Genomic DNA, 18058 nt, shown 5'->3' on the forward strand with positions numbered 1-18058 from the left:
TTCACAAGCAAACAAACGTCGTTCAACATTTCTCGGCTTTAATTCGTACGGCACCCAATTTCCTTGCTTCTGAATCATTCTCATGGCTTTGAGACGTTTTGAAATGGCTTGTTGTGTCACTCCCAATGATCGTGCCAATTCTTCTTGATTTTAACACGAGTCTTGCTCAAGTAATGCCTCCAATTCTGCATCTTCGAAAACCTTCTCTCTTCCACCGCTATGCCGGTCTTCGACGTTAAAATCACCGTTCTTGAAACGTTGAAACTACTCACAACACGTTCTTTCACTAATAGCGGCCTCACCATAAGTATTTGAGAGCATTCGATGAGCCTCAGCCGCAGATTTCTTCATATTGAAGCAAAAAATTAAAACCTCCCGCAAATGACGAGAATTTGGTTCGTAAATTGACATTTTCAATCGAGAATAACTTTATGATGCAGACACAAATCGACTAATGTTTCTATGGGGTTATGTTGACAGATGCCCAAGTTTATTGTATGACGTCTATGATCTATTTATTTCGACCACTTATCGCTAAAGCCATCTATAGGAAAACGGCGGAAGCAAAGTTGTACACCTAATATTATTATTATAATATAATTCAAAAAAGTTGTGTCATTAATTTAAAATTCATTTTCAAACAAAAAAATCCTTTTTCTAAATAGTTCTGAAAAGATTCTTCTTGTATCCGAAAATTAACTCAGAATTTGATGATATACGACTAAATACTTTTGCTATCTTGAATGTCCTCCCTCTTTTTGATCTCTTTTTGTCTTAACTTCTCTTATCCATTATCTTCAAAAATTTATCTTTACATGCGTCATATTTCCCACACTTTCCTTAACTTTCTAATTCTTAGTGTTACCTAACTTGTTAATTTATCGTATTATATTTACTGTGCTTTACAGTTAATACAGTCCTTATGGGAAAAAACTGCTAGTGCATAATAATATTGCACAATAGTGTCATGACATTCAATGTCATGATGGTGGCTGCAGTCAGCAGAGAAAGCAACTTTACAACTGTTGTAAAATTCTTTAATGATTGGTCTCTTAATTCCTCACTGGATCTAAACGTATAAACTAATCATTAGATTGACAAGGAAAAAAAATTTTTTTTAATCTCTCAGTCAAAAATTTCCATTTCATACCAAAAGAACTCCTAAATTTTTATCAAAAAATATTAAGATTTAGAGGTTGCTAATGAACGATTTTCAAATCAAAATGTCGATTTTCCTTAATACGTTTGATTTGAAAAAAATGTTAATCCGAATTTTAAATGTAGTATTGTATGTTTTTTTGGTTGCATCGCTGAACACGATGCAAAAATTCATTTAGCTCTACGATATACACTTTAAGAAATATAATCCTATTAATGTAAAAAAATGATTAAATTTTGAGTTAAAAGTCAATTTCTGAATTTCACGTGTTTAAATGTATCGTTACACCCTTCAAATTGTAAATCCGTTCATCCAGAAACAAGAGTTGGAATTTTCCCTGGATCTCTAAAAGTTGCATTTAACTGAATTATAAAACGTTTTTAAAGATAGAAAAAATTTTTTTACACATTCTAAAGTATATATAAATGTCGCTTTGTGGTTTTGACATCTTCAAATCAAATGCCTCAATTTAACAATAAAAAATTCTTTATTAGAAAATGAAATGAGTACATAATACAAAAAAATATAATTTAATTAATTGAGATAAATTATATATATATCAAATAAGAAATAGGAATACAAAAATAGGAATAGATCTTTTCATCTTTTTTACATCTAAAAGACAACCATCTTTCACCTCCAAAATAAATTTTTTTTTTCAAACGCGTGTAACCATATTGTTTTTTTTTAAGGTACATTATCTCAAGAATACTAGGCTAAAACTGCAAATTTGAAAATATTATAAATTTAAAAAGTTATGATTTTTTAAAAAAGCACATTTTCTCAAACTTAACACGTTTACGATTTTTTTTAATGTTAAAATTAAATTTTTCATTAAAATACCATTGTTCCATTTTCTTAAAGGATGAAATTATATATGTAATTTTTGAAATCATTGAAACTAATACTAATAATTTAGTGACACTGTTAATTAATGAATGAAAAATGATATCCTTAATCTATAGCGAATCTTGTTTCAGCATATAAATGCGCATTCAATATATGGTATTGTAAAATTGAAATTACAATGTGCTAGAACATGTAAATTTCGGTATTTGAACTATTGTAACGTGACAATTTTTGTCACTTTTGCGATGATTTTGAAGGTAATTACGTCTTCCCGGTTCAGAAGCGAACGCGTCAGCGGGAGTCCTTAAAAAAACAGAAATACTAGCTGTCGATTAGTGCTCGCTCCCTTCGCCACAGTCATTTTATATCATTTCTTTGTCTACTGTCAGTCAAGACTTTCATTGATTGCGAAATGAATAACTGTAAAATCCGTGCTAGAAATCCATTCCGATTTGCAACGATGTAATTTATTTTGGTAACACGACTTTTTTTTGTCGATGTGCGTACTTTTGTGGCAATAGATTTTATTCCGCTTGGTTGACGGAAAACTAAAGTAGAACAACAAGTCACTATGATATCAAAATGATCACTAAAAGTCATTTTTCAATTATTTCCGATTCATTTTAATGTCATTTTGACGTTATCGTGATTTATTGTTCTGCTTGGGAATATTCGCCTTTCTGGTGTGATTTTTTAGAGGGCTGAGATCTGTCGAGATTTAATTGCCTTACTGACGTTAATATCAACTTTATTGTTGTTTCCCGCGGATGCTGATCGAGAGCCTGTAAGACCAGGCCTATCGAGCTAATTTCTGAAAGTCAGTTGTAAATCTGTGTCTCAAATACAATTCTTATTTATTTTCTTATTATTTTCTTATTCTTACTTATCTCTCATCTTTCCTGTCTATAACAATCCACTTCTATCATCGCGAATTGTAATTGTGCGTAATTATTGTAAAGTAAGCGAAAATTAACGAAAGAATGTATGTTCCCTCATGTCTGACACCCAATTTGTTTTGAGAAAAGCTTTGATATTCTGCAAAAAAATCTGATAAACATCGACATAGAGGACCCATCTCGGATCATCTTGATATATGTTATCGAGATCACTCTGAATGACCTTCAAATGGTTTTAGTTGGTGTTCGTTAAAAAGTTATTAATAAAAAAAGTTTTAAAAATAACATTTTATTTCTACTGTACATATACAGTATTAAATACTATTTTACACTTTCTTCTACATTTAATAGGTATGTGATTATCTAATACAACCATAGTTAGGTTAAGTGGGTTAAAGTTGGGTTAAAGTTAGGTTAGGTTATTATATATCCATTAAATGAAAGTATAAAATAGTATTCAATGCTGTACATGGTTGGGTTATTCATTAATAATATTAAAAATGAACGATTGTGGTTCATTAATTAGATACAAAAAGATATAGAACAAATAAATATTTTTTAACTTTTAGAGGTGGTTTAAGAATATAAAATATCGATCAAATCTTAATGATCATCAGCATAATAAGAATATAAACGGTGCTAATTATACAATTAAGTAATCTTCTATAGAGTAAATCAATCTAATATTTAAAAGAATAATGTAAATCAATGCTGGTTTTTATATATTAGATTAATATAAACAATGTTACAGAAATTACAAAAGATGTTGAGTCGCACAGTGGAAGGAGATAGGGACATCGAAAAGAACACAATTCGGATAATTGGAAGTGCTCACTCTTTATTTGTATCCATCACAAAAAGGTGTGTGTAGAAAATAAAAAAGCGCGCTTAGTGTGAGAAGACAAGTTGATAGGAAAGGTAAAAAAACATAAAATGCGTGATTCAGATAGTATAGAAGGATAGTATAGAACTCGATGAATCGATACACATGTCGTCATCCCCGGATATTCCTAGCGAGCTGTGGGTAATTTGCAGTACTACCAATAAAAAATGTTAACAAAATTGTTCCAGTATTATTATTCGCTATTTCAAAAATACAGTACAAAAATACAGTAACAAAATTAAATTCACTTATGAAAGGAACTTTTTCACAATATAGATTCCTTGTTACTTAGATCTTTTTGTAATGTATGGTAAATACGAAATTTCCAGGTTTATTTTATGACATCAATCTTCGCAAGCATAATTCGAAGTTTTAATATAAATTTGTACAAAGTTTTAAAAAACTGTTTAATGATAAGAATTATTTTAAGACAACGTCTTACATCACAAACATCGTTTATATTCTTATTACAGTGATAGCCAAGATTTGACCAAACATCTACTTTATTATATTAAAATTTTTAAATATACGACTTTTGGCTAAAGACGTCTTGCGTTGTAGCTAATGTTCCTTATCATTTAAATAAATACAATATTTTATATGGACTAGCATCGCAATATATAACTTGACGTAATCTTGAATACATAATGTTATATTAAAAAATTAAGACTTTTATCATTTATCTTATATATAATACATTTCCATACATTTTTATTATAGCACAGATTTAAAAAATAGATACCATTATTTATTAAAATAACTTATGATCCAGGTAAATCATATCCAAATTTGTCATATTATTTTTAAACATTTAGAATAATTTAATAGTTTCTTCATAATTTTGTTAATATTTTATAATTTTTAATTTTGAAATATCATCCATATATCATTAATTGTAAATTATAAAAATATTTTTCAAATTATTGGGAGTACAAATTAGTTCGGTCCATTCCCTAAAGATGGCTTTAGTTTTGTGAATGGTTCATAGTGACAGCTAATTTTGACGGTTTCAGAGAGGTTAAACATCTGCTAATAATATTCAGTTTATCGCTTTGACTTTCATACAAAAACCTTGATTTGTTTGAAATGTCGAATTTTGTGTTAACTAAGCAGCATTTGCGGGAGGTTTTGATTTTCTGCTTTAATTGGAAGAAAAGTGCAGCTGAAGTCTATCGAATGCTTGTCGAAGTTTACATTGCTCCAACTGATAAATCATGTAGAGAATGGTTTCGACATTTCAAGGATGGAGATTTCAGCGTTGAAGACAAGGCCTCGCTCTGGACAGCCAAAAAAATTTGAAGAATTAGAGGCATTACTCGAAGAAGATCAGAGTCAAACGCAAGAGAAGTTTGCAGAATCATTGGGGGGTAACTCAACAAGCCGTTTCTGTATGACTGAGAGCCATGAGAATGATTCAAAAACAAGGAAATTGGGTACCTTATGAACTGAAACCGAGAGACGTTGAAAGGCGATTTTTCACTTGCGAATAGTTGATTCAAAGACAACAGAGAAAAGTTTTTTGCATCAGATTATGACTGGAGATGAGAAATGGATATTCTACGACAACTCCAAGAAGAAAAAATACTACGCTAAGCCCGGTCAATGGTATCGTTGCCATCGACCTCAACATCAATACCACGGCCGAACATTCATGGTTCGAAGATCATGCTCTGTATCTGATGGGACCAAAAGGGTCTTGTTTACTATGAGCTGCTGAAACCTGGCGATTCCATTACGGGTGATCGGTATCGGCTACAATTGATTCGTTTGAGCCGTGCATTGCGGCCGGAATACGAGCAAAGACATGATAAAGTTATTCTTCTTCATGACAACGCTCGACCTCATGTCGCTAAAGTCGTAAAAAAATATTTGGAAACGCTCAAATGGGATGTTTTACCGCACCCGCCGTATTCTCCGGACATTGTTCCTTTTGATTATGGTTGTTCCGAAGGATGCAGCAACCGATTGACTTCTTTCGCAGAAATCGAAAACTAGTTCCAAAATTGGATCGTCTCCAAAAACGAGTCATTTTTTTGAGATGGAATTCGAAAATTGCTTGAGATATGGGAAAAAGTAGTAGGCAGCGATGGACAATACTTTAATTGATCTGTTCATTCATTTTGTTTTGAAATAAATGCATTTTTGAACGGACCGAACTAATTTGTACTCCCAATATATTATTATTTATATTACTATATTACTATTTATATTACTATACAATAATACATACACACACACACACACGCGCGCACATACACATTCAATACAAAATTAAAATATCACTTATCCTGCGTCCCCAAAGTAGGCAAATTTCAAAAAAGTGTAACTTCATCAAAAGTGATCATAAAAATATTTGTAAAAAAGCTTAAAATCTGTATTTTCAAAAATAGTAATTGATATTTTGATTTGATTAATTCTTTACGGAGTTGACACAAATGAAAGTACGTTAAAGCTCAAAAATTTTTACTAACTTTACGAAGTCTCATGACGTAAATTAAAAGTCGCATAAAAATTCGGTTTACAGCATTCGAAAGCGTGAATCTTTACCTTTAATTTACTTTTTTTATTGAGCTCTGATTTTTTTTTATTGAGTTATTCAATATTAGAGAGAACCACTTTTGCTTCAATATTGAATAACTCTGAGAAAAAAATCAGAGCTCAATAAAAAAGCAAATTAAAGATAAAGATTCACACTTTCGAATATTGTAAATCGAATTTCTATGCAATTTTCCATTTACGAAGTTGAAATACGTAAAATTTTAAAGAATCACTAAATCTTTGATAAAAAATTGTCGATTTTTTAACTATGATAACTTCGTAAAAAAAATATCATAAAACAATTTTCATACATATTTTAAAGGGCAAAGAAAAAATACTCTATATACTTCCAATTCTCAAAATTGATTTTCCTAGAAAATGCTTTTACTAGGAAACAGGAAAATTCGATAAGGATTTAAATATAAAAAATTTTGCAAAGTCAAACGGTCCTATGGAGTTGCAAAAAATGTTTTCTGGCTCAAATTAGCATGAGTTGAAGCATGCTTTGTAAAATATATAATAGCTTATTAAAAAATAATTTTTATATTTTGAAAAAAATTTTTTTATAAAAATGTTAAGTGTACCGCCAGCACATTAGCATAAGGTACTACGAGAAAGTTGCGCGATTGGACTTGTACCTCGTGTGTATGCGTGCGCGCTCGCGTGAATGTCGTGAGTGTGTATGGGTAGGGGGAGAGGTGTTCATTCGTGTTTAAAAACGCGTATTGCCACCTCTTTGCCGTATAACTTCTTGCCATCGCTCTTGCATATTGATGTATCAATTCTTAAGGGATATCATCATAAAGTCGTCGAAGTGCAACTGTTAGTTCTTCCAAACTTCGCAATCATCGTCCAAAGATATTTCATAGATATTCGATAGGATTGAAATCTGGATTCATTGATGGGTTGTGATGTTTAATCTGAGAAAGCGAGTGTTTTATATCGTACGAGGATGAGCATTGTCTTGCAATGAATAAAAATCCTCTTCTAATTCTCTCACGCATTGGAAGCACATGTTGACTTAAAATTTCCTCTACGTATCGTGCTGAATTTAATCCTGGTGGAGGCACTATCACTATTTCTGTGCGAAAAAATGATATTCTCGCCCATCATTGAAAATGATGGAAAACTCTAACTCGAGTAACATTTTCTTCATTGTACCGGAAATTGCGGTGACGCCAAACCCGATTATCACGGTCATTTCCGTAAAGACAAAATCGCGATTCATCTGTGAATAGCATGCGACTCCAATGTCTTTATGTCCATTGTACATGAGCTTGTGCATAAATTAAATATTGACGGCGATGATTCCAGCGCTGGTATTCTCGCATAATTTCTCGATTGTTGGCCAAACTTCCGAAATCTTTGGCGAATTGTATCTCTCTTGAGAATATCACGCAATTCATCGCGTATTTACCGAGCAACTTTTCGGATAACGCGATATGTATCGCATTATCGCCCTGTCTTCTTTCCTCGTCACTTGCCTACGACCTTGTCCTCGTTTACGGAAACTGAGTTTCTTGATATCAAGTCAACGTTCGACATTTCAATCGAACCAGGCAAATATCTCGACAAATATGGAAGATACGGAAAAATGTTTCAGACAAAAGTTGTATGATTTAGAGGGGGACATATGATGGAATCATTGATTTGACCTTGGCCGTTTGTAAGTTACGTGAAGATCACCTTCAATTTTTTAAATGAAAACCTTATTTTTCATTGCTCATTCTTGTAGCTCTCAAGAGACCTTTCCAAAGCACTATAATAAAATATTTTTTCATTAAATACTTCTCAAGTCTAAGGCTTAAATGTTACAGTATTGCCGGTATTAGCATTATCCAAGATGTTTGACCGAAAACCTCTTCAATATTATTCAAAATCACTCAAATAACATTTATCAAGATCCAGGCCATTGGAGGTTGTACCTTTTATTTTCATTTTTACATAGAAATTTTTAATGCAAAAATGAAAACGAGAGGAGCAATCTCCAATGATCTTGATTTTGACAATGTTATCCGAGTGATGATTCTGAACAACATTCAAAAGGTTTTACTCATCGGCTACCTTGGGTAATGCTAATGCCAGCAGTATACTGTAACATTCAAGTTTTATAATTTGAGAAATACTTAATAAAAAAATATTTTATTATAGTGTTTTGGAAAGCTCTCGAGGTAAGCTACAAGAATGAGTAATGAAAAAGGGGGAGAGGAGGGGTTTCATTTAAGAAATTGAAGGTGATCTTTACGTAATTTGCAAACGATTATCTAAGATCAAATCAACGGTTCTATCTTATGATCCTGCTTTAAATCATAATTTTTGTTTGAAATATTTTTCCATATCTTCCATTTGATAAGATATTTGCCTGATTCGATTAAAATAACTCACTGTATATAATATAATATTACTATTACATTATATTACTATATTGTTATTAAATATATTATATTATTTTACATATTTTTAATTGTTAGTTAAAAATATTTACTATAATAATGTAACGTCCCGGGAAAAAATATTTTATATGGAGGAAAGTTCCCTATTATGTGATAGGCATCTAATATAAAATAGCGGTGTTTCTACTAATCTAATAGACGCTATCTATTGATTCCACCATAAATTTATTGCTTTTGGATTAAAAACTATTTAATAGAAAATTCATTATTAGATCATGCCTGTAGTCATTGTAAAAAAAGATTTTAGAATTTTTTGATGTCTTCAAATTTTATTACCTTTAAATATTATTTATTATTTAATAAATAAATATTTGGCAATAAATTCTTCATATAGTAATAGAATATGGTTGTAACTATATGGTACTAACAGAAAAATACGGGATGTTGAATTGCTTAATTACAGGAGTTAGATTTGATGATCATAAGATATGGAAATCGCAATATGAGATATCCAGAATATTTCTAATATGACATAACCCATACTCCCATAGTAAAAATTGCTAAAGTATAAATGTTATTGTACAATAATAAAAAGGACAATGTCGGAGTGAATAATCGAAATGAATGTCGAGTGCCTATTTCTGCAATGCTTGATTTCAATCTGAAGAATTCTGGATATAATGTAATAAAAAGTTCTGGATATATATCGCATACTCATTTTTCGCGCACTCTGACTTGTATTTAAGAAACATTAAATTTAAGTTTTTTAGTTACAATATTGATATACTTTGCATTTTACTCGATTTTTCGGAACATATTAGGAGCACAATTTTTTGATTTGCTCACTTTTTATATTTCTTTAATTTAAAAAAAAAATGTAATTTGAATTAAATTTTATATAACATTATCTTAAAGCTTATTAAATTTCCTTCAAAATGATCTATTATTTTTTTAAATTCTGTCCATAGACTTCTAGCATTTACCCAAAATGAATTCGATATGTTATAATAGTTATAATTTTTTTTCTAATTATATAAAATTATATAAAAATACAAATAATTTTATATAATTGTATATACCAGGTGTACAAGTATGAAAAGACAATTTTTTTTCAAAAAAAAAAAAAAAACACGTTAAATTCGGAAGAATGATAAAAAGAGATTTATTCAAAGTATGCTCCATTGCTAGTTACACATTTTTCCCATCTTTCGAGCAATTTGTGGATACCACGCCAGTAAAAATCTTCCCCTTTTGCCGCGAACCTTCATCGAGTCATTTTTTCACATCTTCGTACGAACCAAAGCGCTGCTCAGCAAGTGCGTGACCCATCGATGCAAACAAGTGGTAATCGGAAGGAGCCAAGTCTGGTGAGTAAGCCGCATGGGATAGAACTTCCCAGCTGAGTGCTTCCAACGTGTCCCGAACTGGTTTTGCTGTATGTGATGGAGCATTGTCATGGAGAAAAATGACCTTGTGTTGCCTCTTTTGGTATTCTAGTCGTTTTTTAAGCAGCGAAAGGTTCAAATCGATCAATTGTTGTTGATAGCATTTGGTATTAACCGTTTCGCCAGGCTTCAATAGCTCATAATAGACCACACCCTTCTGGTCTCACCAAACACAGAGCATCGTCTTCCTGCGATTCAGTCTTGCGATCAATGTGGATGGTGCGCCTGGGTCTACCCCATGATTTTTTGCGCTTGGGATTCTAAAAAAAAATCCACTTTTCATCCCCAGTAACGATGCAAGAATGATTTTCTTCTTTATCGTTCGAGCAAAATTTTACATGTGTTTTTGCGCCTCTCCATCTGTCTCTCGTTCAATTCATGTGGCACCCATCTGCTGATTTTCTGAATCTTTCCCATCTCTCGTAGGCGATTGGAAACAGCTTGTTGACTAACGCACAATTGCTCTGCGAGTTGTTTTTGTGTTTGTGAATCATTTTCATCCAGCAATGCTTGCAATTCCACGTCTTCGTACTTTTTGGGCGGTTTTCCGTGTTCTTTGTCTGCAACATCGAAATCTCCAATTTTGAAATGCTGAAACCATCGTTCACACGTTTTTTGGATGAAGCATTCACCATAAGCTTCTCCAAGTAATCGATATGATTCCGCAGCAGTTTTCTTCAAATGAAAACAAAAAGTTAATGCTGTCCGCGAATGCTCCTTATTTGGTCACAAATTTCGTCATATTAAACACAGCAACACAATACTATGCAAACACTTTTCAATCAAATCACTTTGCGCGTCTGACCCTTGTTGATGGTACAATAAAATGATGTATAATGTTAAATCTTTGTACTTCACACTGCATTGGTGCGCCATCTGTTCTCAAATCGTCATTTCATACTTGTACACCTGGTAAATAGACATATTTTATAATTATTGTATATAATTATATATATTTAAATTTAATTATATATTTGGTATACAACTTTGCTTCCGCCGTTTTTTTCCGAAATTCGAGGCTTTATTGTAAAAAACTGGTTATACATTTATGATTCAAAGTATTGTCCATTGCTGGCCACTACTTTCTCCCATCTTTCGGGTAGCGTATGAATCCCGCGTCGAAAAAACTGGTCATCTTTTGAGACTCCATGAATCGATCCAATTTTTTATTTCTTCATAAGACCGGAAGTGCTGGTCAGCCAGGCCGTGTGCCATTGATCGAAACAAGTAATCAGAGCAACGTCTGGAGAATGGCGGGTGGGGTAGGACTTCCCATTTCAACGTTTCCAAGTATGTCTTGACCACTTTCGCAACATGGGGTCGAGCATTGCCATGCTGCAAAATCACTTTATCGTATCTCTCGTTGTATTGCGGCCGTTTGTCTTTCAATGCTCGGCTCAAACGCATCAATTGCGTTCGATTCCGATCGCCTGTGATTGTTTCAGTCGGTTTTAACAGTTCATAACACTACGCCGAGCTGGTCCCACCAAATACAGAGCATGACCTTGGAGCCATGAATATTCGGTTTGGCCATCGACATGGAAGCATGGCCGGGAACTCCCCATGATTTTCTGCGCTTGGGATTATCGTAATGAACCCATTTTTCGTCCCCAGTCACAATGCGATGCAGAAATCCCTTTCGTCTTTGCCTTTCAAGCAGCTGTTCACAAGCAAACAAACGCCGTTCAACATCTCTCGGCTTCAATTCGTACGGCACCCAATTTCCTTGCTTCTGAATCTTTCCCATGGCTTTGAGGCGTTTTGAAATGGCTTGTTGAGTCACTCCCAATGATCGTGTCAATTCTTCTTGATTTTGACACGAGTCTTGCTCAATGCCTCCAATTCTGCATCTTCGAAAACCTTCTCTCTTCCACCGCTATGCCGGTCTTCGATGTCAAAATCACCGTTCTTGAAGCGTTGAAACCACTCACGACACGTTCTTTCACTAATAGCGGCCTCACCATAAGTATTTGAGAGCATTCGATGAGCCTCAGCCGCAGATTTCTTCATATTGAAGCAAAAAATTAAAACCTCCCGCAAATGACAAGAATTTGGCTCGTAAACTGACATTTTCAATCGAGAATAACTTTATGATGCAGACACAAATCGACTAATGTTTCTATGGGATTATGTTGACAGAGTTGCCCAAGTTTATTGTATGACGTCTATGATCTATTTATTTCGACCACCACTTACCGCTAAAGCCATCTATAGGAAAACGGCGGAAGCAAAGTTGTACACCTAATAAAAATATATGTAAATTTATATTTATTATATACATTTATATAAAAAATATATGTAATTTTATATAATTATATATAAAATATTTTTTCCCAGAATAACATTAAACTTTGAAAAAACTTTTAAATTTAAAAACTTGTAATTAAGATAAAAAAATAAACTAATTATAATATAAAATAAACAACTTTCAAGACTTCAGATTATTTGTTCCGACTTCTTTTTCGCCATAATGTAATATTCATTCTTCTTTTTATAAGAGTTCTTAGAAAGGTTTCCGATCCATATTTAGTATCCATACCATAGTATCACGAATATTCGGTTTAAATTACACTTGAAGTGTAAAACACATAAGTGTAAAACACACAAATGAAAAAACATATAGATTGCATGAATGCATCAAACGCATCAACTGCCTCAAGTCAAAAGAGAAGCAATTATTGCGCTAGAAGAAGTGTTAAGAATTTAATACGGTAGTACAATCTGGGGAATTCGTAGCACTTTCGAAGCGCTTTTGAAGCGCGCAATAGCTAATTTGGAACAATTTTCTGTGCAGTCTACGCGGTTCATACATGACTCGAAACGCGCCCTATCACTCTGATAGCATTTTTGATCCTACTGGATTTGCACTAACTTCGGTTAAAAAATGCTTCGCTTGGTTGATGTTACATGCTTTAATAGGAGAGCATGGAACATCATTACTTCAACTCAAGTTAGTTCAAACTCGATCGGACCGAAAACGCTATGAGTTTAGCGTAACATCATAAGAATGAATTAAGCAATATAAACAACAGAGCGCGTTGTTGCGCGAAGGATCTGCCTTAAGATTACATTTTCCTTCTCCTATTATGGTAAACGTGAATATTCGCCATTTTTACTCCTTTTCCTATTCCTTGCTCTGTTTTCACTCCACCGTTGAGCTGGGAAGGTTATGATCGTTACAGTTATTATAGGTTACAGCTTCTAAGCTCTGTTGGAAACCTTATAGCTTTGTATTTATGTATTTCCGCACTTCGAAATTTTACCATAAGATTAAGAGACGAAAAGAAGGATAAAAAAAAATTGAAATATTATATATTAACAAAGGCAAAAAAAATTTATAAAATATCTTGTTGCAGATGCGATAAATTGTATCAATAGATCATAAATTGTATCAAAAAGATATTCGATTATTTAAATTTCCTGTGGATAATATTCTTCGACTTGCTGTAAAATAAATACATGACTTGTGAATAAACATTACTACACTTCCTCGTAGATGAGAAATTTCAATCTTTTTCTTCAAATTGACATACATATTTGGCACCTTATCTAGAAATAACCTGAACACCAGATATTCTTCCTGCACTAATATTACAATAGATATTCAACTGATTTTGAGAGCAAAAATGGAATGAAAGGAACTATAAAATTTCAAGCAGCAAATACAAATCATAACCTATAATGAACATAACCCGTTACAGCTCAGTGATGGAATGGGGGCAGAAGACAGAACAAGGAGTAGGAAAAGGAATAAAAATGGTCGACGCGAATACCTATTTTTAATGCTCTACTTTTACGTAAGCGCATTCTGATTATATGGAGGTATGGGTATGTCTAATTCTTTGAATCCAATACCTCCTACGCTCTCTCTCTCTCTCTCTCTCTCTCTCTCTCTCTCTCTCTCTGTTCCTGGACTTCGTGGAACGAATCAAAATAAATCGCTAGGTTTTTCCGCTGCATTGCCTAAGAAATAAGCTGTGTTCATTTTTTAATCTTTTATGAAACATCCTTCCAAGTCCTACTATCTCTAAAACGAAATCCTTATCGTCTACATATGTGCATATATAAGTGTTCCGAAAACAATAAACTCGCGTTCTGTCTAAATGCGAATATATAATCATCTCATTCTAGAATTAGTTAATAAACTCGTCTGGAGTAACCCATACCTTATAGAATTTTATTATAGGAAATATAAGACCGAGCTACATTAATCATAATTGTTAAATTACAAAACTGAACTGTGTAATCATAATTATAATTATAAAAAATTGTACCTTTGAGCGTTTATTAATTGTAAACTTTAATTTCATACAGATCTCAGTAGTTGAGCACTGGAATGCGAATAAACTATTTTATTTTAATATATTATATAAGAAAAATGTTTATGCAACTATTTTATTGTAATATACCACTAGCTTTAACTAATTAATTAAATTGATGAATAAACGATTGATTAACGAATTGGAGTCGTTATTTCGAAAGATATTCCATTTTAGTGTACAAATCTTCCTTAAAAAATTATGCCAGTACAACACATAAACAGTTACATTTTCATTTTCAAAGATTCATTTTAGATAATTTTCTAATCTTAGTTTATTGACGATGCAATAAAGAGCAAGAAATCTGTTCAATTTATGAAAAACCTCCAAATTTATAAAAATTGATTGATTATAATTTCAAAATAAATTAGAAAAATTAATTATCATAATTAACCTTACCTTTTTAGTCAAATTCGCATCTATAGTTCCTAATCCTCCACTGAACATTATGGGTTTAACCCATTCTCGTTTAATTCCTGCAACATCTGTCGCCCCGTAAGAACGTGCGAAACCGCATATTAGAGGTTCTCCAAATTTGTTTCCATAATCGGAAGCACCATTGCTTGCTTCAATTATTATTTCCAGTGGCAATGCTAGATTAGTGGGATAAATGTTACCTTTTTCTTCCCATGGCAAATCATAGCCTATGATAAATAAGTAGAATTAAACAATAAAAATCTTTATAAAGATTATGCGTTTCGCGTTTCTTCCGTGTCCAGATCCATTCTTGGAATATCAACTTTTCGTGAACTTTGCAGTCCACGTCATCAGGAGGAGCAGCCTGATACTGAGCTGTTCCTCCGGGTCGTTTCCTTTTTATATTACGCTACTTGTTGATGGAGGGAGGGGGGAAGTGGGAGAAATCGGCCAGTCTTCAATAATCGATTTTCCATACTTTATGTTATAGTTATTATCTCTATTTAGATTGTTAGAGTGTTTTTATATCTCTACGGCTTCTCTAAACTTTCTTGGAAAATAAGATATAATGTCATTGGCTATTGCGGTCGTTTTGTCAAATAGTATTTGATGTTTTCCTGTTTTGATGTTGTGGTTCTGATAATGCTGATTGATGTGTTTTAACCTGACTGTTTTAGATTTACATTACGTTCTTTTATCCGTAGATTGATCATTCTCCCAATTTCTCCAATATATACTTGCCCACAGGAACAAGGTTTTCGGTATTTTGTATACTCCTGCGGAGTTGAATGGAAGTCTTTGATCTTTAGGATTTCTTAAGATTTGTTCTATTTTTTTGGGTGATTTGAAGATAGTTCGGATATTGTGTTTGTTAATATCCTGCCAATCCAATTTATTGTTCCTTTGATATATGGGAGAATGAATAGGATCCTTTCATCTGATTGTGTGCTAGAGATCACTGTCTTGTTTGCATTATTAATTGTTTTGATAATGTGTTTTTTGTCGTGTCCGTCTTTTTCTGTAAGGCTTAAATTTAAGTTATTCTGTTCTTAAATTTAAGTAATTTGAGTTCTGTTTGTAGATGTTCTTTGTCAGAGATGGTATTTCCCTCCCCCCCCCCCGCCCCTACTCACAATTCTCTTCTTTCCACTATTCCAACAAGTAGCATAATATAAAAAGGAATGATCCGGAGGAACAGCTCATTATGCTGTTCTTCGTCCTGATGAAGTACAAGATTCACGAAACGTTGACATTCCAAGAATGGATCTGGACACGGAGGAAACCCGCGAAACACATAATCTTTATAGAAAGCATTCGCGGAAGCAAGAATATAATAAAAATCTTATTAGACCATACATGTGAGAACACGCAACAAAAAAATAGGAATTAAAGGCCTATAACAGTCGAAGCTGAATCTTAAATAATTCAATGTAAATATATACATAGAGGTACACTATATATGAATATACATACAGAAAAATGTATTTACATAAATATTACTTGTTTCAAGTAAATAATAAGAGTATTTTAAAATTATATTATCAAGAAAATATTCTTTGTAATGAATATCGTTACTCAAAGAAGAAGAGAATAAAAATTGCATTCTCTCTTAGCACTGATATTTTTCTGCATTTTTTTACACTGCTGCTCATGGAAGTTCAGAAATAAATTTCATCGATCGTGTAAAAAATTAAGACATAAAACAGCAATTGTATTATTTTTGAAATATTTTAGATCACTTGTACACATACAATTGCAAAAGCTTTATAAATTAGTTTTAATTTTGTATGTCAAAAAGTATTTGTCTTTACTTCGTACAACATTGATTGATATAATTAATAAATTTCAAAAATTCGATCAAAAAATACAAATATGAGCTCATACTATAGTGTATGTTGCTAATCCTGCCTATCTCCATAAGGGGAACAGACTAGCAAAAACTTTATAAATTATTTTTAATTCAATTTTTGACATAAAATTATAAATAATTTATAAAACTTTTACAATTGCTAGTATATGTACAAGTGATCTAAAATATATTTAAAAAATAAGACAATTGCTGTTTTATGTCTTAACTTTTTACACGATCATTCGATAAAATTTAAGGTAACTCTGGCAAATACGCCGCGCTGGGATTTACGCCGTAAAAGTCAGAAAAAATAAAAGGAATGGGGGTAATTTTCACAACTATTCTCTGTTATATACTTTTATGTTATTTTAGTATAATATTACGATTTCAGTTTCTTTCTGTTTCTTTCTGTTACGATTTTTGTTAATATTAATGAAATTATTGTCATTACATCATTTGTGTGAATGCGTCTCGCAGATAAAAACTAAAAAAAACGTCGAAATGTTTGAAACTTATATGTATTAGTAAGGATAATATACAAGGACAATATACAATTGAATACGCTCCAATTACCGCGTTTTACTTTCACATGCTATTATTATTATTGTTTAGTTTTAGAGAGTCACAGAAATATAATTTATTAATTATTTTCGATTGTAATTTTGAAACGATCCATAGCTGAAGTCTTCTTTGCATGTATGGGTGAGTCATCTCTTTTTCTTTCTTTAATAAAAGTTGGATAGAAAAATTTTGCTAATTTTTAATCAATAGAATTTTTTTTATCAACAGAATTTTGCAACATCAAGTCTGCAAATTTGATAGTGACTCATTACACATCCAAAGGAGAATTATTAAATCTGTATTTGCTGAAGAGGAATCCAAAGTTAGTCGAAATATACAATTATATTAATTTATGGAATAAAGAAGTAATAAGCATACATTTTATTATTTTGCGTACTGTCGATAATGCTACACTCTCACTTGGTCATTTACATCATTACTGCAATATTCGAATATTATTATCCCCTACAGCATCAAAGTTGCAGCAACAATGCTGCATTACAGCAATATTGCATACGTAAATATGAAACCGGAATTTACCAATAGATGGCCATAACTAACAATATAATTGCCATCAGACGGCGCCATTGACGCCATTTCCTTGTTCTGACATCTGACAAAGATTTTCAACTCACAACAATACAAGTTTCATACAACAGTATAGTTTATAATAGCGTTGAACATGTCGAATTTTGTGCTTGGAAACTACGATTTGCGGACAGCATTTTCTGTTACCATTTGAAGAAAAC

At 32.3% G+C, this 18058-nt stretch overlaps 1 protein-coding gene across 1 annotated transcript in view; it reads right to left on the reverse strand.

Annotated features, from left to right (window-relative positions):
- The window catches only part of LOC105622947 (phosphoribosylformylglycinamidine synthase), an 86599-nt gene that overhangs the window by 16461 nt on the left and 52080 nt on the right, over positions 1-18058 (reverse strand). The window contains exon 7 of the mRNA XM_012204354.1: positions 14882-15126. Coding sequence (XP_012059744.1) covers positions 14882-15126 — 245 coding nt within the window. The remainder of the gene's footprint in view (positions 1-14881; positions 15127-18058) is intronic.

Source organism: Atta cephalotes (assembly GCF_000143395.1).
Source record: "Atta cephalotes unplaced genomic scaffold scaffold00050, whole genome shotgun sequence".
Classification (NCBI taxonomy): Eukaryota; Metazoa; Arthropoda; class Insecta; order Hymenoptera; family Formicidae; genus Atta; species Atta cephalotes.